General features: G+C 32.6%; 1 protein-coding gene across 8 annotated transcripts in view; it reads right to left on the bottom strand.

Moving 5' to 3' along the window:
* Nucleotides 1-26565, bottom strand: part of PCLO (piccolo presynaptic cytomatrix protein) — a 426214-nt gene that overhangs the window by 122212 nt on the left and 277437 nt on the right. For all 8 annotated transcript variants that reach the window (XM_079150544.1, XM_079150545.1, XM_079150547.1 and 5 more), the window contains one exon: nt 7329-7454. In XM_079150544.1, the coding sequence (XP_079006670.1) occupies nt 7329-7454 (126 nt within the window). The remainder of the gene's footprint in view (nt 1-7328; nt 7455-26565) is intronic.

The following is a 26565-nucleotide window of genomic DNA, read 5'->3' as shown; positions in this document are numbered from 1 at the left end:
CCAAAAACATACATTGGAGAAAAGATGGCTTCTTCAACAAATGGTGTTGGGAAAACTGGAAATCCATATACAGTGAAATGAAATTAAAACTGTATCTCTCACCCTGCACAAAAATCATATCAAAGTGGATCAAGGACTTAGGCATTAGAATAGATGCCCTGCACCAAACGGAAGAAAAAGTAGGCCCAAATCTCCACCATGTTGGCTTAGAATATGACCTCCTTAAGAAGACTCTTAAAGCACAAGAAGTAAAATCAAGGATCAATAAATGGGATAGAATCAAACTGAAAAGCTTTTTCTCAGCAAACAATCAATAATGTGAAGAGAGCCCACAGAATGGGAGAAAATTTTTACCACATGACTCAGTGCATTAATCACCAGGATATATAAAGAACTCGAAAAAATGTAACACCAAAAAAGCAAATAACCCAATCAGTAAATGGGCTAAGGAACTGAGGAGTTATTACACATATGAAGAAATACAACTGATCAACAAATATATGCAAAAATGTTCACCATCTCCAGCAATTAGAGAAATGCAAATCAAAACTACACTGAGATTCCATCTCACTCTAGTCAGAATGACAATCATCAAGAACACAAGTAACAATAAATATTGGCAAGGATGTGGGGAAAAACTTACACTTATATATAGCTGCCAATTGGTGCAATCACTATGGAAAGTTGTGTGGAAATTCCTCAGGAAACTTTGAATGGAACTGCCATTTGATCCATTATCCCACTCCTCAGTTTATTCCCAAAGGACTTAAAATCAGCACACTACACTGAAGCAGTCACATCAATGTTTACAGTAGATCAATTCACAATAGCTAAACTATGGAACCAACCTAGATGCCCTTCAACAGATGAATGGATAAAGAAAATATGGTATACATACATAATGGAATAATAGCCATAAAGAGGAATGAAATTATGGCATTTTCTGGTAAATGAATGGAATTGGAGAATATTATGCTAAGCAAAATAAGCCAATCCCAAAGAACCAAAGGTCAAATGTTTTCTCCGATATGTGAATGCTAATTCACAATACAGGGGCTAAGGAAGAATAGAGGTACTTTGAATTAGACAGGAATGAAGAGAGGCGAGAGGGTATGGGGATAGTAATAATAGAATGAATCAGACATTATTACCCTATGTGCATATATGATTATTTGATCTGTTTAACTCTATATCATGTACAATCAGAATAATGAGAAGTTATACTCCATTTGTGTATGATGTGTCAAAATGCATTCTACTGTCATATATAACAAATTAGAACAAAAAATACCCCATGAAAATAAAAGGAAATGTAGGGAAAGGAGAACAAGGATTTAGAAAAACAAGAATACCAAACAGTCACCAATGAACATATAAGAGTAAAACGTCAGAAATTTGGAAAGTTTACTATAGTTGAAGTATCCACATAATTTTCTCCTACGTTATCTATCAAGATTGACAGTCACAATAACCCAGGAATTTGACTTAAATTTTAGAAGAAGCTCCTGGACTTCAAATAATTATAGCATTGTTGCAAAAAGTAAAAAAAAAAAAAAAAAAATCATAAATAAACAGAATTTTTAAACTGTAGTAGTGACATACAATGATAAGAATTCTGTTCAGCTGTTGAATAGCATGGCATGATTCTGCCCAGTACTTAAAATAAATGAAAATGTTTCTCTGGTTTGGATAAATCTCAAAAACATCATGTGACCATAAAAAGATGGCACAAAGATATGTAGAGTAAGATATTATTAAATGAATCACATGTGGTTGTGGATGCATATATAACACTGAAGAAAAGCAAGCAAAAATGTGACTCTGAAATTAAATCTGATGGTTTATTCTGGGGCAGTAATAGGTTTGTGAGAGGAGAGGTGTCTACAGGAGGCTTTATCTCATTTATACATATTTCTTTTAAAAATACAAAATATGTATGGTCAAATGCTATGACTGAAATATAATATGCTAGACATATCACTGTTGGCCATTGACACTCAAACATTTGTAATGAAAACTGGCCGGGGGCTCCATGAAGTGTTCAATTGCATTCATCACACGATGACGCTGAGAGGCATTCCTCCCTGCCAAACATCCCCTTATCAGAGATGTTGAACGGGGCATCTTAATAGGTGAGATGAGCACAAAGTAGCAAAAACTATGTAAATGTGGTAAGGCCATTTTCCTTATTGGGGAGGGGTGTAGACTGGAAAATCGTGGCCATTTAAAAATATTTCTTTATTATATTTGATTGGTACTTTTACAGATATATATAGACAGAGTTGAATTTCACTGTGGTATATTCATATATGTACATAGGATAATTTGTGGTCAATTTCATTCCACAGTTCCTCCCTTCCCCTCCAGCCCACCTCTCCCTTCTCTCAATATGTTTCCTCTACTCCACTGATCTCCCTTCTATTTTCTATTTTCCCTTTTCCCCTTATTTTGCTCTAGCTTCACCAAAGGAAAGAAAACCTTAGATTCTTGATTTTCTGAGTCTGGAGTACTTAGCATGATGTTGTTCAGCTTCCCACTCCTGAAGGTCACACCCTGACTTTCTGTGGTTACTATGTAAGAAAAAATTAACCATTGAGTTGTTTCCAGAAAAATGTATGACTGAGAGTAAAACGTGCTTGCCATTTAAGTGTGAATAAATCCAAAACAAATGTGTCAGGCATCAAACTATTCCACAGAACTTACTATTTTGAGTGGAGATTTTAACTTTAAATGTAAAACTCCTCTGTTCTGTGCCCTTCACCTCTCACAACCACAGTTTTGCAGCTTCTGAGTTGAAGAACTGGCAGAGAAAAATCATCATGCTCAGCCACTGCACAGGAAGATTGCACTGCATTTTCCAGATGGAGCTTTCATTTCTGTGAGTAACAATCCCTGCCCCAACCCATCCCTGAGATCTGAATTTAATTTCACAGCAAAGAAAAACACTAAGGAAAAACAACAGCAAACAAACCTAGAGTAAATTTATGAAAATTTATGAGCAGTAAAGCTCAAAGTTGTGAGAATGTATGCCCAGAGGAAATAGTTTTCATTTTGTTCATCTTTCCTGGAAAGATAATCAAAAGTTATATTACAAAATGTCGATGATGCTATAAATGTACATGGTTCTTTACAATGTGTCACTTTGTCTCACATAAACCTGCGAAGAGCTGCATTTTAATAACTATTCAATTTTTGTAACTGAAAATGAGTTTGTTATCACATTTCTTCATACATTACCTAAACTCGTTTTATTAGTCACTTTCTGTGTTGGACACTGAGTATGCAGAAAAAAAAAAATTCTCGGTGTTACAGAACATAATAGATGTCTACAGAGTGGTGTGGGACACAGAAGAATTTATTAGATTATAAGAACCAAGTTTAAGTTGTCGATAATTGTATTAAGAATGTTCCAAAGTCAAAATTTTCTAAGATTGTAGTGACACTGAGTAGAGAAAAAAGTTTGTAACAGAGGAGACATCTAAATTTTGAACCCAAAAGTTAAGGTGATTATACTGAACTTGGTATTGATATTATGATATAAAAAGGTTTATAATCATTTGTATAAGAATAAAGACTTAAAACCAAATGACAAGTTATAAATAAACTTTCAAAATCTATATATTTGAGTTTTAGATATCAAAATTAGTCCAGAAAGAGATACCAATATGGAGATAGCAAAATGGGAAAAATACAATATTTAAGACTCTAACATTGGTGAACATTTCAAACGTCAGCATTGTTGGTCTAAAAACTGTTAAAATGCTTAATACCAAGCATTTAGTAAGAAATAGTACTTTAGAAACATAGATTTGCAGTTAAATCCCCAGCAAAACCTCATGGAGTAAATCCTAATAATTTTGCAATAAAAATTATTGCCAATTCTTAGCATTCTTAAAACCAACAGTCTCCTCTATTATTAAATAAGACAAAGTACCTTGTTCAGAAAGGGTTTTAAAAAAAGATTAAAACAAATCTTTTTTCAAACAACTAATGGGAATGGTAACTCAGAAAATACATTGGGAATTCTTTTATCATTTAAAATAAGCCAGTACATGCAGAAAAGAGCTTATGAGTATCAGAAAACTTATATAATTGGTATGATTTAAATGGATAAATCTGAGAACAAAAAAGAGGAAATTTGAAAATATTCTCACTTTCAGCAAAGTCAACAACATCAGAATTCAGTGCTGTAGGAGTGTTAGAATATCAGAACCTGATGAGTTTGAAAAGCCTTTTATAGGAGAGATGAACAAACTCACAAGAAGCCTTAGATCAGAAAACTCTTCTGATAACAGCTTTGTTGTTCAGGGTAGAAAGAAGTACAGTTTAAGAATTTCGTAGCCAACCAAATTTTCATTTATATTTTAAATTATTTGGGAGAAAATATTCAACCTGTAAGGGTTCTGTTGACATAATTTTGTATTTGAAAATAAAGAAAGCAAAGATATACTTGGAAGAGATCATTAATTCTTAAGTTTATCTGGAATTTATTATGCAGATAGAGAAATCTCTATGTATATATTAATTTATGTAAAAATTTTCCCTAGGAAAAAATTAAATTCAAGGGATAAAATTAATTATCTTGATTATCCTCAATAAATATGTTTTTAAAAATTACTGACCATGAAATAAAAATTTTAAATGAAATTTAAAATGATACAAAATTGGTATTATAGTAATGCTTCACATCAATCATAAAAACCACAATTATTTCTCAACCAATCTACTGCTTTGAAATGTCTGCAAAATCTATCAGGGGTTGAGGTGGAAGATCCTAAGCTCTCAGGATATAAAGTATAAATACAAACACATGCATGCACACACACAAACACACACACAAAGCACCAGAAAATATACTAATCTTAATAAGATTAAATGATTTTGCATTCTTATTTGGGTGGTGGCCTTACATGGTAATCTTTGGATACAAAAGGAATGAGCCTTTACTATTTAACCTGGTGGCACAGAACAAGGAAAGGGTATGATTTATCATATGTTAAATTAAATATTGCACAAAATATTTAATATAAAAACAGTATTTAAACATCAACAGTTAAGAGAGCAGCATGAATTTAATAGAAACATTACCAAGTGTTTTATTAAGGATTGGTGGTTTAGGAGTAAATAAACTTACATGGAAAACACAAATAACCAATTATGGGTAAGGGTTATATAAAAACTGAACTAGAGTTCATTTAGAACCAGAGGATCTGTGCTCATAAAATTAGCACTATGGCAAAACTTTGAGAGAATACATAAACAAACTAATTAATACAAATTAAATACATGCACATAGTTTTTAATGATTTCTCACTTAAATAAATCAGATAAATTGCAAAACTATTACTTCTAAAATAAGATATGAGGGCATTAGTAATAGTCTTCCATCTTAAAAAATCACAAAGGTAATTTTAGGTTAACTTTCATGTTTTTTCTTGAATGAGTTATATTAATCTATTTTTAAATTAAACTTCTGAACTTTAGAAATGCCACATAGGCTAGCAAGTGTAGAGTATCACCTCATCACCGTATGCTTCGTTGATATTATCCTTAAAATCACCCTAAATTTGCAGCATTCACTTATTCCCTTGGTGGCATGCTAATTTAAAGAAGGCTATGAAATTTTATCTGTAGATCTGAACACTTAGTTTCCTTCTGGAATCTATTATGTGAAAGTGATCCTATCATTCCATTCTTCGAAAATGGGTCTCAATTCATGTATCCTAGACTGTAACACCCAAAGAGTAGTGTTAGCCCTGAAAGATATAGTTATAGAAAATTCATGTGGTCCCAGTGTTTTTCTGATAATTGTTATTTATTGATTCATACAGTCCTTTGCTTCATGAGATATCTGGCTAGCTCTCCTAACTTTTCCTATTTTATGAATATCATCAAAATATTTTTGGTAATATGCTTTCAGTTACATACTTGCTGATGTACTGCTAAACTAGTATTCTGAAGACAAGCAAGCTAACAAGCAAAATACAAGCAAAAAAGGCAGCATTTATAATATTTGCCTATTTTAACAAGCATAAGTACTTCCAACTAAACAACTAAACAACTAAACAACTAAAGCTACCAACACTATGTCAATAAATTTGAAGCTGGGAAGAAATGTATACAGTACATTTTAATGAGCTGGATCAAGATGCATGTGGTACAACACTGAAGAACAATTACCTCCAGTTTGTTTATTTTTGTAGTTTATCAAAATATCCAAGAACATTTTTGGTAGGTTCCAAAAAATTTGACTTAAAAAGATGATGATGAATCATTTCTAGCATAATTAATGGTTTTAAGTAACAACAAGCAAAAGTTAAGCCATGAAATGACAGAAAATGGTTTTTCTCTAAATGGGCATTTAGAGTAAAAATAAAAAGGTTATATCTACTTTATGATAAACAATGTTCACTGTAAATAATATCACAATAAATAATATTGCTGGAAGCTCATAAGCTATACACACACACACACATACAAATGTTTGTGTGTATATGTGTGTTAGAGAATTGGAATATATGAATGACTACATTATATGATTGACAACTGAAAACTGTCAATTGTATTTTGAGAATTCAGTTGTAATACTATTGTGAACAGAAAATATGTAATGCATATTTTTGACCACTGGTTTCATTTATCAAATAACTACTTAAGTGCTTATGGTGTAATAAGGTGAGAATCATGTAAAAGAAGACAATACCCAGAACGTGGGTTGAAAAATTTTATTATGAAGGGCCAAAAAAGTAAATATTTTAGACTGTAAATCACATGCTCTCTGTCATGAGTGCTGTCCTAGTACTGTAGCAGGAAATCACCCAGGTTCCACATGAGAATTGATCATCCTGCATATGTTCTAAAAGACATTGTTTACAAAAACAGGTAGCAGATGGATTTGACTTGTGGACTATCTGTAGTTTGATGACCTGATCTTTACTTGTATTGAATTATCTTTTGAATCTTTGTAATTCTTCTTTCAATATACTTTCTCCTTTATTTATGAAACATTAGAGATGACCAAACTGTTTTTGTTTGTTTGTTTGTTTAAATGAAATTTTCCCAGTTAGGGAAACTCTTGGTTCATTAGTATCTTTTAAACAACATAATCCTGTAGCTAACCAGCTGCCAAAAGGACAATGCAATTGAAAATAAAATGAATATGTTTGTGGACATAGTTTCTTTTATATTGCTATACCATGATTTCACAATTTACCATAAGGACAGAAGCTTACCACACAATAATGAAAGAGAAAATCTGCATATTAAACTAAAAGTAATTTAATATGAATATATTCATTTTTCTTTGTTTTGAAATCTCTTATTCTTACCTTCCATAAGTTTCCCTGTCTGTTCTGCACCTCCCCCAGGAAGAATTTTGGCAATATAGGCTCCAATTTCTCCACCATGTCCAGGGATTTCTTTACCACCTACAATTCTGATGCCTAGTCCATTACCTGTTGTGAAGAATTAGCAAATTAGTAATAATTCAAGAAGAGACTACATTTATCATAGTTTTAGAGTCCACAAAAAGTGGATCTGGTACCAGGAAGCTAAGTATAATAACAGCAATAATAGTACATCATTTTGACTTCAATTTTAGTTTAAAAACTAAGGCACTGCCAGTTTTTAACCAAATACATTACAAAAATTTTATAAAAGGATATTCTCAGTGTAAGAAACTCCAAATTGAGAATTCACCTATGAAACTAAGGAGCATCTTACAGAAAGGCAGTAATGGCTGTCATAAACTGAACATACAATCTAAGCATACAAAAGACTTCAACTGATGATGTGAAAACATGATGATAACCTATGAATTATTATTCACTTTTCAATCTTCACTCATCAATGAACACTGCTCGTAGCATAATAAAATTGTTCTTGATTTATGAACAATCTAGTAAACTGTTTCTTACTCCACAGGACGGGTTTATCTGTAATTAGCTAAATGGAAAGAAGATAGTGAACAATAATTATGAGTAACCTAATTGAGATAGGTATAAACTGTTGATATTTTAAAGTTACATATTTTTTTAAATCAGCTAAAAACTAGTGATGGTACATAGTATCACATACATTATCATTGTAATTGCCAAAAATATTTTAACATAAAAGCACTAAATGAAAGCAGAATTCTTCATCTTTAATGAAGGCACAATAAACTATTTTTTTAAATTGAAATTCATTCATTCAGTGATTAAAGTACTATTTTCAAATTTTTTCCGATTGTCTTTCAAAATCTCTGAATTTTAAAAGCTATTGATTCTTTAAATTCTGTGGATTTTCTACTTTGCTCTTAAAAAAAATGCTATGGTCAGCATCTATATATTTCAAACATTCAACCACCATTAACACCAAATTATGGAACCATCCTGTCACTTGAAAAACAAGGAGATACTCTGGTAAAACATTTCTTCTTCCCAATTGTGATGATTCCAAATAATTCCTTCCTTTTCTCCCTCCCTCCCTCCTTCCTTCTCTCTCCCTTTTCTCCTTTTCTACCTATCTCTTCCTCTCATTCCCTATCCTTTGTTTCCTCTCTCTGTTTCTTGACCAATATAGATATTCAGAAGGTTTAGAATTCAAAATAAACACAAAAGAAAAAGTGAAAATCAAAACAAATTGACTTTGTGCTTCTAAATGCCCTATATTAGGGTTCATAGTGAAACAAGATACTAGCTCTCCTTAACCCCGCCTGTGGAGATTTTCTGCTACATGTTTCTTGGTCTAGCATTACTGTTCCTAGCAGAAATTAATATATAATGTAAATTTAACACAACTGTGAATGTGTTCTACTAAATGACTCAGCTAAGTTTGGGTAAAGGCAATTAGACTTTAAGGAATCACCAGGACTGAATCTATAGTTTAACACAAGATAGGTGTGAAGAAAATCACACTCAATTAATTTGGTCTAATTTTTTCAGTGTACTAAGTACATTTTAGAAATTACAAAATGAGTATTTTCAAATTACTGGCTATAACAAAAGGTTATTCCTTTATTTATCTTTAGGAATAAAAGTATGTTCATAACCAACATTTTCCTTTCCACAGCTGAATCACTCACAAATTGTAATCCACTATTTGTTCAATAAAAAGTTGCATAAAACTTCACAAGGATATTAAATTTCTAATGTAGTTAGTATATCAATATCAATTTTAAGACCTGGTCAGTCTAAGAACTCAAAGGTGATTCACAAGGTTTATTTTTAGCTTATAGGGATATGTTTAAGATCATGTTGTTACAATTTCTCATATAACATTTTTATGTAGATTATAGCAGAGGAAGGAGCTCAGGGCACTGGCCTTGCATATATCTTTTCCCTTTTATTTTTGTACCAGGGATTGAACTCAGAGGTGCATAACCACTGAACTACTTCCCCATCCCTTTTTAAAAATATTTTATTAGAGACAGGGTCTCGCTAAGTTGCTGAAGGCCTTGCTAAATTGCCAGTTCAAACCCAGTCATCCTCCTGCCTAAGCCTCCCAAGCTGCTGGGATTACAGGCGTGTGCAACTGTGCCCAGCTAGCTTTGCATGTATCATTTAAACCTAAAATTTAGTATACAAAGGTAGCATGTAAAAATAGTTTTAGCACAATGTGTTATGTGGCACAATCATATGCTAAGAAGTCTCAGGTATGATCATCACCCCTTTTAAAGGTATAGCTAAAAGATTAGTTGTAAAATTTCAAAATCTATATTCAGTAGAAGTGACTATTTACACTTTGGTTATAGTCTAATTCTGAAGATAATAGTGACTTGAGGGTTAAGTCATTGGGTTCTTATAGCTGTTTGCTTTTTAGTGACTGAACATATTCTAGAACCCTGTGGTAGGATCAGTGACAGGAAACCAGAACTATGTCCATCTTGATAAAGTAGAATAGACAATAATTGTTTAACATGATGAAATAAAACCTCACACAGTGAAATTGAGTATTTAAAATATTATAAAATATACTTTATAGACTTCAGGGTAGATGATAGAATGGAATAAAACATAATAATGACAATAGTGTGAAAAATAAGATTATATACATGAAAAGTATTTCAGGCACTTAGTCAATTTTCAAAAATTACTGTTAACTCTCATTGATGTTCCTGCAGTTTACTCATATAAACAATAAAGTTGCATAAAAATATTAAAAATTTTCACAAGAATAGCATGGACAATAAAAAGACCTAAGAAAGACAATTTTGGGGGTAGTTTTATAGTAGCTGCTTATACAATTTGGATATTATAAAAACAATAAATTATTTAAATTATGAGAATTTAAAACTTGGACATTTTGATTTTATGTTTCTATAGGTGAATTTTGATATTTTATATATTAAATATAAACAAAATATTTTCATAAAATTTAATACCATTCTTCAAATCTAAAAAGCAGAATGCCAACCTAAGTTCTCATAAATTCAAGAAGCAACGTTAATTTTGATCTGAAATAGTTAGAACTAAATTGCCCTTGACAATTGACATTTATTCAACCAATTTTTATCAGCAAAAACTCCTTTGCCTCTTTTGCTTCTGTTTCAATTAGAAACATTGATAAAATGTCTCCTCAGATGCCATGAAATGCATTGGGCTTGTTCTAACTTCACATTATGGTAGAGAACATAGGGCTTTAATAAGTGAAAGAAAATTTAAAAATAATGCAATTTCAAAACATAAAAGCATAGCTGTGGTTAAGGAAGTCTTATGGGGTAATTTCAAATTCAGAAAAAAACTTAAAGCATGTTGGGAATATAATATTTGTAGAAAGGAGAAGCCCAGTGATAAAAGTACCAAAACATGAAGAAAAAATATTACTTCTAACTTTAGAATTACAATTTAAATGCTAATTACTAATTATTTATTTGCTTTTTAAATTGGCCCATAATTATACATAATAGTGGAATTTATTATGGCGCAATCACATATGCATATAACATAATTTGATCAATCTCATTTCATAGTACTTTTCCTTTCTTGTAGGGAACATTCCTCAAGCTTATTTGATAGCAGTCGCTGACACCTTGGTTCAAATAAACCTAACAGTCTGGATGGAGAAACTGAAGAAATGGTAAAGACTCACCATGGATTGTAGGCCTTTGCAGTTACTGAGGCTGAGCTATGAGCTGAAGGAAAGCCTTGCTCAACAGGCATCACAGCAAGCTGTGATGTGTTGTTCGCTGTGCTGCCTCGCCTCATGCTGTGTGCTAGAGCTTGCCCTTCCCCCAGTCCTTTGTCTCAGACTTGTGCCGGACAGAATCACTTAGGGATACTTGGTTTGTTTACATTAGTATGACGTATAGCTTACTTATAGTTTGGTTCTGTTATGTTTTAACAAGCATCTTAACCTGATTGGATAATGTGCCTATATATGTCTTGTACAATCATAAGTAAAATTAGATCTGTGTCTTCCGAGCCTGGTCTCTGATGTCTGTGTTTATTGGGAGGCATCGCTGTCCTCACCTGCCACGGGACCTCGGTCCGAGATAAGTATACTTTCCCGCCTTTCTCCTCAATCTGCTTCATTTTCTCTACTGATTTCCTATTATTATCATTATTATTTTAATTAATACTCTATGATTATATACATGATGAGGATTCATTGTGGTATGTTCATATATGGACATAAAATAATTTGGTAAATTTAATTTCCTAGTACTTCCCAATGCCCTCCCCTCCTCCCTCCCCCTCAATCCCTCAATCCCCTTCCTCTACCTTACTAGTTTCCCTTCTATTATTTTTTAGATCCCTTTTTATTCCTTTCTTCTCTCCCATTTCCACATGTGAGAGAACACATTTGACCCTTGGCTTTCTTACTTTGGCTTATTTCACTTAGCATGATATTCTCCAGTTCCATCCACTTACCAGCAAATGACATAATTCATAATTTCATTCTTCTTTATGGTTGAGAAAAACTCCATTGAGAATGTGTATGTGTGTGTGTGTATCATATTTTCTTTATCCATTTGACAGCTGATGGATTCCTAAATTGGGTCCATAACTTGGCTATTATGAATTATGCTGTTTTAAACATTGATATACAGGTATCACTATAATATGCTGATTTTAGTTCTTTTGGATAAATACCAAGGAGCATTAGACTTTCAAAATCTCTATTTCTAAGTATTTGACCAATATACTATGGTATTAGGTTAGTGAACTCACTTTTAAAATGTTATAAATAAAACAAATATGAGCATATATAAGGAGCATCTTTACATTTTCATTTAAGTTTGCATTCAAAATCTAATTTTATGACTAATGATATGTTACATTAAAAGATTTGTTTTTTATTGTATCAAAAGAATGTTTTTATTTTATCATTAAAATGGTATATGAAAATATCATGAAGTCATAATTAGAGCATTAAACTTTGACATAAAGTACTTATTTCATTTAAAAACTCTGTGATATGTCTAAGCCTCAAGGAGAAGCAAATTTACACAATATAGTATATCATACAGAATAGTAGTAGATAAATAAATGTATTATTCATAATAGTTATAAAAATGAAAATAAATTGCATTATTTTTAATTGGAAGAAAGTGATAACAGACTAGCTGTACAAATATTAAGTGGATGAAGTACCAAGGAGAGTGGAAAAGTATTTAAAAGATGGTTAAATTAAACCTATGTTTGTGTAGTTTAAATGTTAATTATACTCCTAGGCTATGAAAGTTTGTTTTCATGTTCCTTCACCTACAAATTTCTGTTATAAATTATCAATGTAAACATTTAGGAAAATTAACCAAATTATATTAAACATTCATAGTAATGTCCCCTTGTATCCAATGAAATCCTATAATTTGTTCATCAACACTGAAACACAGAGAACTAAGGAATATTTCACTATTTTTCCTTTTTTTTCAGTAATGTTTTGCTCACTACAGGAAAACCATTTCCACAAACACAACAATATCAATCATCTTAACAATTCAGGCTTGACAGTTTCCAAGAGTATTAAACTGAAAATATACCAGTGCCAACTCTAGCTATTTTATCCAAATGCATGAAACCATTTTTAGCCAGGTGTGGTGGTACAGGCCTATAATCCTAGAGGTTTGGAAGGCTGAGGCAGGAGGATCACAAGTTCAAAGCCAGTATCAGCACTTAGTGAGCAACTAAGTGTTTCAAAATAAAAAATTTCAAACACATCATAACAAAATCCCTGGGACACTATGAAAGCAGTACTTAGAGGAAGATTTATTTCATGGAGCACATTCAACGAAAGAAGTAAAAATCAACAAATAAACGACTTAAAACTACAGCTAAGAGCCCTAGAAAAAGAAGAGCAGACCAACACCAAAAGTAGTAGAAGACAGAAAATAGTTAAAATCAGAGCTGAAATCAATGAAATTGAAACAAAAGAAATAATCAAAAAAATTAACAAAATAAAGAGTTGGTACTTTGAAAAAATAAACAAAATTGATAAACCCTTAGCCACACTAACAAAGAGAAAGAAAGAGAAAACTCAAATTACTATAATTTGTAATGAACAAGGAAATATCACTACAGACACGAGTGAAATACAAAACACAACTAGAAACTATTTTGAAAATCTATACTCTAACAAAACAGAAAACCTCGAAGACAACAAGTTTCGAGAGACATATGAATTACCTAAACTGAACCAGGAGGACATATACAACTTAAATAAATCACTTTCAAGCAATGAAATAGAAGAGGTCATCAAAAGCATACCAACAAAGAAAAGTCTGGGACCAGATGGGTTCTCAGCTGAGTTCTACAAAACCTTTAAAGAAGAGCTCATTCCAATACTCCTCAAAGTATTCCATAAAATAGAAGAGGAGGGAACCCTGCCAAACTCATTCTATGAAGCCAATATCACCCTGATACCTAAACCAAACAGAGACACATCAAGGAAAGAAAATTTCAGACCAATAGCCTTAATAAACATCGACACAAAAATTCTCAACAAAATTTTAGCAAATCGCATCCAAAAATATATTAAAAAGATAGTGCACCACGATCAAGTGGGTTTCATCCCAGGAATGCAAGGTTGGTTCAACATCTGGAAATCAATAAATGTCATTCACCATATCAACAGACTTAAAGTTAAGAATCACATGATTATTTCAATAGATGCAGAAAAAGCATTTGATAAAATACAGCATCCCTTCATTCTCAAAACACTAGAAAAAATAGGGATACTGGGAACATTCCTTAACATTGTAAAGGCCATCTACGCTAAGCCCATGGCCAATATCATTCTAAATGGTGAAAAACTGAAAGCATTCCCCCTAAAAACTGGAACAAGGCAGGGATGCCCTCTTTCACCACTTCTATTCAACATCATCCTTAAAACTCTAGCCAGAGCAATTAGACAAACCAAAGAAATTAAAGGGATACAAATAGGAAAAGAAGAACTCAAACTATCCCTGTTCACCGATGACGTGATTATATACTTAGAGGAACCAGGAAATTCCACCAGAAAACTTTTAGTACTCATAAGTGAATTCAGTAAAGTAGCAGGTTACAAGATCAATGCTCATAAATCCAATGCATTTTTATACATAAGTAATGAATCTTCAGAAACAGAAGTAAGGAAAACTATCCCATTCACAATGACCTCAAAAAATATGAAATACTTGGGAATCAATCTCACAAAAGAGGTGAAAGACCTCTACAATGAGAACTACAGAACACTAAAGAAAGAAATTAAAAAGAAAATCTTAGAAGATGGAAAGACTCCCATGTTTTTGGATAGGCAGAATTAATATTGTCAAAATGGCCATACTACCAAAAGTGCTATACAGATTCAATGCAATTCCAATTAAAATCCCAATGACATACCTTACAGAAACAGAGCAAGCAATTATGAAATTCATCTGGAAGAATAAGAAACCCAGAATAGCTAAAGCAATCCTTAGCAGAAAGAGCAAAGCAGGGGGTATCGCAATACCAGATCTTCAACTCTACTACAACGCAATAGTAACAAAAACGGCATGGTATTGGTACCAAAATAGACAGGTAGATCAATGGTACAGAATAGAGAACATGGACACAAACCCAAATAAATACAATTTTCTCATATTAGACAAAGGGGCCAAAAATATGCAATGGAGAAAAGATAGCCCCTTCAACAAATGGTGCTGGGAAAACTGGAAATCCATATGCAACAGAATGAAATTAAACCCCTATCTCTCACCCTGCACAAAACTCAACTCAAAATGGATCAAGGACCTCAGAATCAGACCAGAGACCCTTCATCTCATAGAAGAAAAAGTAGGTCCAAACCTTCAACTTGTCGGCTTAGGATCAGACTTCCTTAACAGGACTCCCATAGCACAAGAAATAAAAGCAAGAATCAACAACTGGGAGAGATTCAAACTAAAAAGCTTTCTCTCAGCAAAGGAAACTATGAGTAATGTGAAGAGAGAGCCTATAGAGTGGGAGAAAATCTTTGCCACTCATACTTCAGATAGAGCACTAATTTCCAGAATATATAATGAACTCAAAAAACTCTACACCAAGAATACAAATAACCCAATCAACAAATGGGCTAAGGAAATGCACAGACACTTCACAGAAGAAGATGTACAAGCAATCAACAGATATATGAAAAAATGTTCAACATCTCTAGTAATAAGAGAAATGCAAATCAACTACTCTTAAGATTCCATCTCACCCCAATTAGAATGGCGATTATCAACAACACAAGCAACAATAGGTGTTGGTGAGGATGTGGGGAAAAAGGTACACTTATATATTGCTGGTGGGGTTGCAAATTAATGCAGCCACTCTGGAAAGCAGTATGCAGATTCCTCAGAAAGCTTGGAATGGAATCACCATTTGACCCAGCTATCCCACTCCTTGGCCTATACCCAAAGGACTTAAAATCATCATACTACAGAGATGCAGCCACATCAATGTTCATAGCTGCTCAATTCACAATAGCCAGATTGTGGAACCAACCTAGATGTCCTTCAATTGATGAATGGATAAAGAAACGTGGTATATATATACAATGGAATATTACTCTGCCATAAAGAATGATAAAATTATGGCATTTGCAGGCAAATGGATGAAATTGGAGAATATCATGCTACGTGAGATAAGCCAATCTCAAAAAACCAAAGGACGAATGATCTCGTTGATAAGCGGATGATGACACATAATGGGGGGTGGGAGGAGTTAGCGTTATGGTTAAGGTTAGGTTTAAGGTTAGGGTTACGGAGGGTGGTAAGATGGAGGAAGGTAGGACTGTATAGAGGGAAAAGAGGGGTGGGAGGGATGGGGGGAGGAAAAATAACAGAATGAATCAAACAACATTACCCTATGTAAATTTATGATTACACAAATGGTATGCCTTTACTCCATGTACAGAGAAACAACATGTATCCCATTTGTTTAAAAAATAGAAAATAAAAATAAAAATAAAAAATAAAAAATAAAAAATTTCAAAAATGAAGCTGGTGATGTTGCTCAGTAGTTAAGAGCCCCTGGGTTCAATTCCTGGTACCAGAAAAAAGCATTTTTATTCTTTCAAAGATTTGAAGAGATCATTTCATCTCATATTTATATGTACTTAAGTTTATACTTGGATTTTGCAATCCAGTATAAATAATAGTACATCAAACATGTAATGTTGAAATCTAAGAATATACAAAAGGATATCTACATCCAAGTTAGCATGCCACAGGACTGAAAGGACCATTGGAATGTGATACACAGAGGATGAGTCAAAATATACAGTAGAGGACATTAGTGTTCTGACTTCATTGAACCTTTTTTTTTCCAATGACATATGAGTGTGCAGCTAGAGTAATTTTACTTAAAATAATAGGATTTTCTTCTCTCAATATACTTCAGAAATAATTCTCACAAAAGTTTTTTCCACATTGCCACATTCATAAATGCATTCATTTCTGCAATGACCTATAATTTTCTTTTTTCTTCATTTTATCTTCCCTAATGCAACTGTAAAATTACAACCATAAAGACCAAATCTGAAGGATTTGCCTGATACCTGTATAAGAGGAAACAAAATAAATTTATTACATTTAGCAGGTCATAGTTTCCAGAACAAAATGATTGCTGATATGAAATTGGATGACCCTCTTAGAAAATATCGTCAGTTTATAGGTATGTCCTTAATATTGAATTATACTGAATTAATCTATTGGCATCAGTGTAGAGTTAAGGCCAGGACTAGAGTTGGGGTCATTCATGATATCTATTTAAGAAAATTATTTTATTGGGAGATATTTATGTAAACTTAGATCTCACTGGAAATAAAATAGTTTGAATTTATATTAGCACAAATCTAGGATATACTTTCCAAAATAATTTTAATTATAGAAAATTTTTAATTACAGAAAAAGTTTTAAGTTTTAATTACAGAAAATAGGAGGAGGAGAAGGGAAATACTATTATAATTCAAAATTGAATACTCCCTTTGTACTTCTGAGTGTAATATGGATTTGTGGCAGACATTTTCTATCAAGGTCACCAATAAGCCATTTTCCATGTTGTCTCCTCCCTTAGAGGGCAGCTAGAACTTGTGACTTGCTCTATTCAATAGAATCTAGTGACAGTGATGGAACTCCCCACCATGATCACTGGATATTATGAAAGGCTTTGTCTTAGAAGATTAGAAGAAGAGATTATCCTGCTGGTCTTTAAGAAATAGGTTGCCAAGCCCGAGAAGCCGTAAGAGGGCCATGTGGCAAGGGAGTGAGGAAGGTCTCTAGATGCTGATTGTGGCTCCAGGTAAACTCAGGTAAGGGTCAGAAATCCAGTCATATAACAACCACATCATCTTGGAAAAGAACTCCCAACCTCCAGAAAGAACACTACCTGGCTAATACACCAATTGCAGCTTCATAAGAATACAACCGGGGGACTCAGTTAAGCCAAGCCTAGGTTCTTGACCCAGGAAAACTATGAAATACTCAATATGTGTTGTTTTGAGCTTCTAGATTTGTTATGCAGTGATAGAAAACTAAAACAAATATGTGAACATAACCTCAGTAGCAAAACGTGCATGATATTTATGTTTCTAGTAGTGACAACAGTGACTAACGTTGTGATAGAGTGTAGGGAAAAAAGGGAAAATAGGTCATGAAAAGACAGTTTTGACCTTCATGAGGGCAAAAGAAGGACTCTGTTGTCTCAGTTCTGCAATGTTGGTGTTCTGGAATGTTATAGAGACTACATATTATGTAGACCACACTAAACATATGCTTGAATGCATAATGAAGAGATGAAAACTGAAGACCATTTCTTTCCAAGTGAGACTAACACATCAATGAAAATAATGTTAAAAATAATATATGTATTGTATTCTGTTCTTACAAAAGGCCTTTAAAATTACATCATTTCATTAGATCTTAAAAGAACAAACAGACCAGAAAAAAAAAAATCTTTCTATTTTACACATGAAAAAAGTGAACTTTTGGGAGGTTAATACTCAAGACAGCACAGCTAATTTACTGGAAAGTTGGAACAGAATTCAAACTCTTATTAAACAGGAGTGACTTAGCAGTTATCTTCTATCTGGTGAATGCCAGTCCACCTTGTTTGGAGTCTTAAGGAATCAGTTTGACAGCATCACTCTTCAGTCCCTTCTTTCCCCCATTCAATTGTAGAGAAAGGGTGATGAGAAAGGATGCCATTGGATCATTAAAAGGAGAAACTAACAAGAGATGAATCAAAGGTATCTGAGTGCCCATCTGTCAGTCAAGATGAGAGAAAGTATTTCTGGTTCAGGCAGCCCACAAGTTATACCATAAAGTTTAATCTGTAGCTGCAACTGATTCGTTGGGAAAGATTTTTTTGTCAGTATAATTTCTATTTTTCTATTGCTACATGTGTTTTTGTGCCATGCTCATCCTTATCAAACATTGTCAAGATGTAACTATTGGTATTTTTGTATTGTGACTTTTAGCATTGTACACATGTGAATAAGTGGATTAATATTTAAATATCTTGGTATGCAATATAAGGAAAAATGTATGCAGAAGCCTGCTAACAATTATTTCAATAGCCAGTATTTTGGGGACGAGTTGAGAAACTGTTTTATGAAGAAAGGTACTAAATTAGCTGAATCACTTTAGGGTTATAAGTAAAATCCAGGTGTTTAGATTATTTTTATAAAGAGGTTGAAATTGTTCCCATCACAATTAAATTATTGGTGAAGAAGGTCTCAAAATAGTTTAAGAGCTTCTACCTTCCAATATCCATTAGGTAATTTTTTTTTCAACAAAAAGTTATTTAGTACAATTAATTTTGGTTATTTGCATTAAGCTACTGAAATTGTCACTACTATCTGGAATGGACAAGAAATGGGCTATATAGTATTAGATAACTTGGGCAAGAATATTCAAACATTACATTAAAATTATACTTTGAGCAAAAAGTGAACTGCTTTTTAAATTTATTTGCATCTAATTTTCTATTACATCAGATTTACTATCTCCTAGTTGTCAAAGCATATCAAAAAAATGACTTCAAACAGATGGATTATTTGGGTTTTATTATATTCATACCTTGTGCCAATGTTTTATTTTATTTTATTAAATATTGCCCTGAATTTCACTATTCTAATTTGGATACATTTATTATAACATTCCTTTATACCTCATATATACATATATTTATAATTATATATAATCATAATGTACCAATATTACTTTATATTTAATGTATTATTTGATTTTTCTCAAACTCTTGAGTATCATGGTCACAGATGGTAGGAAACAAAGTAACTAACATTACTAGACTTTATCCTATGTGAGAAACAATTCTGTAACCTTTTGCTTTATTATATTTATTTTTTTCTTTTGATGCTGGGGGATTTGAACCCAGGTCCTCATGCATGCCAGGCAAGTACTTTACCACTGAACCACATCCCTGGCACATTGCTTTATATTTTAAGCCATCACTATAACATTCTAAGTTAGGCACTATCTATACCATTTTCAGAACAAAATATGTGAGACTAAGGAAGATTAGAAACTTGCCATAGGTTCCTAAGATTAGAATGCATTATATTTTCTTTACTTCTACATCCTTGTTCTTTCTGTTTTCTCCAGGTCATCATTCCAATTGTCAAGAAAATATTCTAGAGTATCACTAATCCTACTCCTTCAGTTGAATATCATTTTTTCCTGCTCATTTCTCCATTGCCAATTTATGCACAGTGTATGTATATACCTTATATTTCACAATAATATTATCATTTATCCTTCTTTCTTATAGTTAAGTATCTGGAATGCCTTCACTGCCCCCCTTGGAATTAACTATTCAGTCCTTTAATTTCATTTTACTATGAGTGCACAGAAAAGTATGCTAAACCATCTACAGTTGGATTACAGACTACAATGTCACTTCCTTAGCTGGGAAACAATGTACAAGTGATATTTGTCCTGACAGATGTCAAGAAAAGTAGTAGTGTTTTGTGGAAGTAGCCCTGATAAGAAAAACCTTCTTTTGTTACTGAAGAAGTGAATCCCAGGTTTCACTAAAATTTACCTGGAAGGAATTATGATTTCAGAACAGATTCAAACTGAACCTTACTTTATTTCTATAGCCTTTTACTCAATTTGTTGCAAAAAATAAGGATTGCAATGAGTAATTGAGTCACATACCATTGCACGGTTAAAGTAATGAGAGAAAAGGTCATCTGTGTGGTCAGAGAGAAACTTGGGTCACCTTCATAGGGTGCCTTTTGCTCCACAGAAGTCTCAGCTGTGAAGATGGAACATGAAAGTCTCCCAGGTGGTAGTTATCCTTTTTCTTGGGCTTCCAGAAGAAGCAGAGGAGGGGACACAACATTGTCTCCTAACTTTCTATTCTAAGACATGGCTGGCCTGAAAAAAGTTACTTTTCTCATGAAATGTTCATGTAAATGATGGCAGAGAAATGTTTACTGGGCAATAGCCATGATCATCTAAATTGTGCATGGAACGTGGAGTTTCTCACTTTATTTTTGCTACCATTCTTTATTTGACACACCATATTTGAGACCAGCAGCACAGCCTCACACAAAGGTGCACTTTGAAAACAAGGTTTATCTTTTTCATTATGATTCAACTGTCTTCAAAATTCAAATTTGAAGCAATTATACACTTTTTAAAAAGGCCTTAAAAAGGAGTTCTATTTTCAATGATTGCAATGATGCTGATAGTGCCTATTTAATTAAATTCGGGCTCTTCCTTTGTCTACCTGGCCCAGGTCCTAACACTTTATTGTAATTCCTTTTATACAATCTGCTATAGCAAAGTAAAACAAAATCACAATAATCTCTTACCTCACATATTAAATTGATAAGTCACTGAAAGGAAATAGAAAGGGCTAATTGTGGCCTAAAGCTTAAAATGAAGATAACACTATTTGTGCCTTCATTGCTCAGTGACATCAGAAGAGATGAACCACAAGATCTCTTTCCCACTCTGCTTTGATGGATAAGGTTTCCTAGCCTCATTAAGCAGATCAAGTGCAGCTACTGTGTGTGTGTGGGGCGGGGGGGACTTGTAATTTTGTAATTTCCTGTCAGTCTGAGCAATTATTTAACGAAGATAGTCATATTCTGTGGGAATCAGGGGCACTTCAATTTTAAAAATCCTGCTGTTCCACAGGCCCTAGTTGTTCACCCTTTCCAAATACCAATCTCACTTTGCCTTGTGTATGGTATCCTGCTCTCCCAAACTGTGTCTGTGACTGATAAACTGCTATTGCTCTCACCTGTCCAGTGTTAGGTGTTATGCGTCCAGACCTTACCACAACCCTAGGATGACAAGAATCGCTCCCTCACCAAAAAAGAAGAAATTAAACTATTAAATGTAGAAAAGAATATTTTGATAATTAATAATACTTAAAGCAACATTAAATATAAAATTTGACTCCTGAACTAGGTTAAATGTTTTTTCTTAAAACTACGTCATTTTAGCTGGGTGTGGTGGTTCATGCCTGTAATCCCCGCAGCACAGGGGGCTGAGATAGGAGGATCAAAGCCAGCCTCAGCAAAAGCGAGGTGCTAAGCAACTCAGTGAGACCATCTCTAAGTGAAATACAAAATAGGGCTGGGGATGTGGCTCAGTGGTCAAGTGCCCCTGAATTCAATCCCTGGCACCCATTCCCAGCCAAAACAAACAAACAAACAAACAAACCAACAAACAAAACCATATCATTTTAAATATCAACAGCAAACAGTGAATGAAAAATTTCTTAGCTTAGAAGTGCAAATTGGTAGAATTTTCTAGTAAGAAATTTGGCATGATGTCTAAACATTTAAAATATCTTTTCCTTTTATGCAGTAATTTTACTTCTGGGAATATAGTCTATGGAAAGATCATGGCATTTTTAACACTGTTTATTGTAGTGAAAAGGAGAAGACAGTACAAATGTCAATCAATTGAATAATGGTTGAAGTAAATAAACATCGATATAATATAATAAAAATAGTCCTTAGATATATGTTTCTGAAGAATTTTTGATGTTGCATGTATTAAAATGCATTTTAGGCAATTTATATTAACATGTATATGTGAACTACATTACAATGTATCTTCAACTTTTAATATGTGTCCATGTGTATGAAAAAGGTAGGTTGAAGATGCCTGAGTAGAACTTCTGACCACTCCTTAGCCACTAAGCTATGCAGACCCAACTTCTATGAACAGGGTTTAAAAATAAAAGAACACAACACTAACAATAAGATGATGATGATTATAATTATAACAGTAATAGTAATAATAAAACAAATGCTGAGTAGACATTCAGATTGAAATACCAGAGGAGAAATTTCTCCTTAGGCAGAAAATGTGAATCCAGTGATAGATTCATAAATTATTCAAAACATCTGATTTTCAACAAAAGTATATGATACATGCAATCAGGAAAGGATGATCCACATTCAGGGAAAAAAGAAACAAACAAATGCAATAAGCTCTCAGTACCCCCAGATGTTTGTGTAATAAACAAAGACCATAGAGTTCCTATCATAAATATGTTCAAAGAATTAAAAATTGTGCTAAAAGATTTAAAGTATAAAAACAATGATTCAAAAGTAAAAAATTCAACAAGGAACAAAAATTACACAGAAGAAGGAAAGAGATGTTATAAGGTACAAATGAAATAATAAATTACTAGTGTTTTCAATAGCATACTTGAAGTGGCAGACAGAAGAATATGCAGATTTGAAGACTGATCAAACAAAATGATCTAACCTGATGACTAGAAGTAAAGATGAAAGAGAAATGAACAGATTTTCAGAAACCAGAGAGAAATCAAGTGAAGAATCACATAAAATGGGAATCACAGAACTAGAAGAGAGGAAGGAACAACAAAAATATATTCTAATAAATAACTGTGCAAAACTTTCCCAATTTGAAGAAAAGGCTTTCACGTGCAGATCTGAGAAACTCAACCAATCCTAACTGCAATGAATTAAGAGAGAGCCACACTTAGATGCATCAGAATCACATCTGAGCCAAAGGAAAGGAGGCTATCTTGAAAGGAGCAAATCTTTTCTGACTGAACTTAGGCCTGATTAGTTTCTCATTGGGAACAATGGAAGCCAGAAAGCAGGGGAATGTCACTTTCAAAATACTAAGAGGAATCGACTGTAGATCAAGAATTTCATATCTAGGAAAACTCACTGAAAGTAAAGATGAATTCAAGACATTCCCTGATAAAAAAAGACAGAGATGTTATAGCTAGCAGGTTGAAAGGCAATGTCTCTAGATGGTAATTCAAACTGACAGGAAGAAATGAAAAGCACTAGAACATTCTCTGAGAAAGGGTATATTTCAGGTTATAAAACACATCTTAATAAATTTAAAATGACTGAAATCATACAAAGAGGTTGTCTAACCACAATAGAACTTGAGATAAAAAACAGCAAATAACAGGAGAATTCCCTGAACATTTTGGAATTAAAATGTTTCTAAATAAAAAATGAGCAAAAGTAGTAAGATTAATAAATGCTTAAAATGCTTTGAGCTGAATAAAAATGAAAATAAAATGCATGGAATACAACAAAGCAGTTTTAGAGGAAAAGAAATAGCTTTAAATTATATCAGCAATGGGGGAAGTCTCAAGTCAAAGACCCAACTTTGCACTTAAGAAACAAGGAAAGAAGAGTTAACTAAACGTAAAATAAGTAAGAGGGGCTAAATAAATGATGTTTAGATAAAAAATTGATACAGTGTAGAAAAACAACAGAAAAAGATCAATGAAAGCAAAAATTGGTTCTTTGGAAAAACTGGCACAATGGCTCAATCTTCAGGTAGACATATCAAGAAAAAACTGAAAATGATCCAAATAAAGAATGAAGGGAGCATCATCATGATCTAAGCAGAAAGAAAAGGACTGTAAGAAAATATTATGAATAGATTTATAATAAAAAGTATAAAACTTAGGTGAAATGAATACATTTCTAGAGACACCCAGATTATCAAAACTAAATACAGAAGAAATAGAAATTCTAGACTTATATTAAGGAAAGACATTGAATTAGTAATGAAAAGTCTTAGCTCAAAGAAAAGCTCAGGCCATGACTTCCATGTCGAGTTCTAATACTAAAAGAACAGACATACTAATTCCTCAGAAGTTATTTTTAAAATATACAGAAGAGAGTTGCTTGGTGCAACTAAAAATTGTGGTGATGCTTCCATAACCCTGTAAATTCATTAAAATTATTTATTTTCACATTAACAATGGATATTTATAATATGTAAGTTATATATCAATAAAGTTATAATAATAATGGTAATAAAAATGAACTGTCCACATTTAGTATTGCTACTAAGATCCAATGAAATTTGTTATAATTTGTCTACCGTTCATTAAGACCCAAAAGGTGGTGACTCATGAGGTATAAAAATGAGCCATATTTCCTAAGAAAATACTGCTATATCTTGAAGTTAAACATTTTTAAATTTCCTCACTATTATAATTGCTAAGTTGTCTTCCCAGCCTTGCAGATGTAGCCAGCCTATTATGGAACATACATAGCAAATGCCTTTTTTAAAAATCACGAGAATTTCTTTGGCTTGTTTCAAACAGCTGTATTTCTGGAACCATAAGATTGGATTCTAAATTTTTTAAAAAAGAAAGTCTCATTTCTTGAGCATTACATTTTATTCTTTTTTCTGATCATTTCTTTCGAGAAATAATACTTGTTGAGAGTGTAGTAAGTCCAAGATTTTGTGCTAGGCCCACTTGGGATTTTGTGAAATACATGGAGCTCATCTTACTTCACAGATGAAAAAACTTATTCTCAAAATTTAGGTAAATGTTAGAACTGAATTCCAATCTGGGTCTTTATGACTCCAAAACTCATTACCTATTCTCTCCACTCTGTTGCCTTGTGTTGAGTAAAGACTTTGAAATCCATTGTATAAATTTTGATAATACCTATTAATTACATCTTTGAAATTTATGTGTTAAAAGTTAAAGGATCTATTTTCTAAAAAGTAAAGATCATTTAGTAAGAGGTTATTTTTATGTATTTCTCTGAATATATTACAATGTTATAAATTATGGTGCACATATTTTCATGTGTATACACTTATTTATATATAAGTATGCATATAAGTGATAATGCTTTATAAATTCCTTAGATTTTTTTAGTTCCTTCTATAACTTTATGTATGAATTATTAATTACTATAGTTCAAGTCCTTCTACTAAATTATCAGTAAGTTGAGGATCAGTGTATTCCTTTTATTCATATAGCATCCAATGTGAGTCAAGTTGTACCATGCATTTAAAAATGTATGCAATATGAGTTACAGAAATATTTACAAAATAGACTTTAGGTTGCATATTTTAATGAAAGGAAATAAAGCATATGTGCTTTTCTGTTTGTTTTTAACCTCGGTAAACCTCTTTACAGAGGTGACTTTCTGCTATTCACACTCTAATATTACTAGGGACCTCAAAGAGCTTTTGACTGTATGGATTACAACTATGTACATTTACTATAGAACAAATTAAAATGGAGAATTAAATTATGTGTTACTGCATTTCAAATAATGACATGAATTTTATGTTAAAATAAGTCACATATTTTTATGAAAAAGTAACTATTTTATAAACAAAAACTTAAAAGAAGTGATATTGGTTTAAATTTTTCAAATATGCTTAACTGGGGTAAATGGAAGAGAGCTGTGTTCAGATCTGATTCTGTGTACAATCTCTTACAATGTTAGGCAGCATGTAGCCTCTGGAAGTCTCCTGTGTATTCACAGGAGGATAAGAGGGAAAGGGCATACCTTAATATCTCTATGAATACAATTTTGATCTGAGGACCCCCTGAAGGTATCATGGGAAACATGAGGGTTCAACTGTCATATTTTGAAAATCCTGCAATGGAAATGTTAAAAACACTCTTTATTCATGTTTTTTATTTTGAAATTATTTTTGTTTCCAAAACTTTTTAATTAATTTGCAAAATGAGCTTGTTTTATATTATTTTTAAACAAAAATTCTATGCTATATTTAATAAGATTATTTGTCTGATAAAATATTTAAAGAAGTACACAGTATTTCCACTTTCAATGGGTTTATGTAACCAAAATGAAGATACACTAATGTCCATTTTCTTCTCT

The sequence above is a fragment of the Sciurus vulgaris genome (genome assembly GCF_902686455.1).
Source record: "Sciurus vulgaris genome assembly, chromosome: 8".
In the NCBI taxonomy this organism is placed as follows: domain Eukaryota; kingdom Metazoa; phylum Chordata; class Mammalia; order Rodentia; family Sciuridae; genus Sciurus; species Sciurus vulgaris.
Note: the sequence above shows the minus strand (reverse complement) of the source record. Positions and strands in the feature narration are given on the sequence as shown.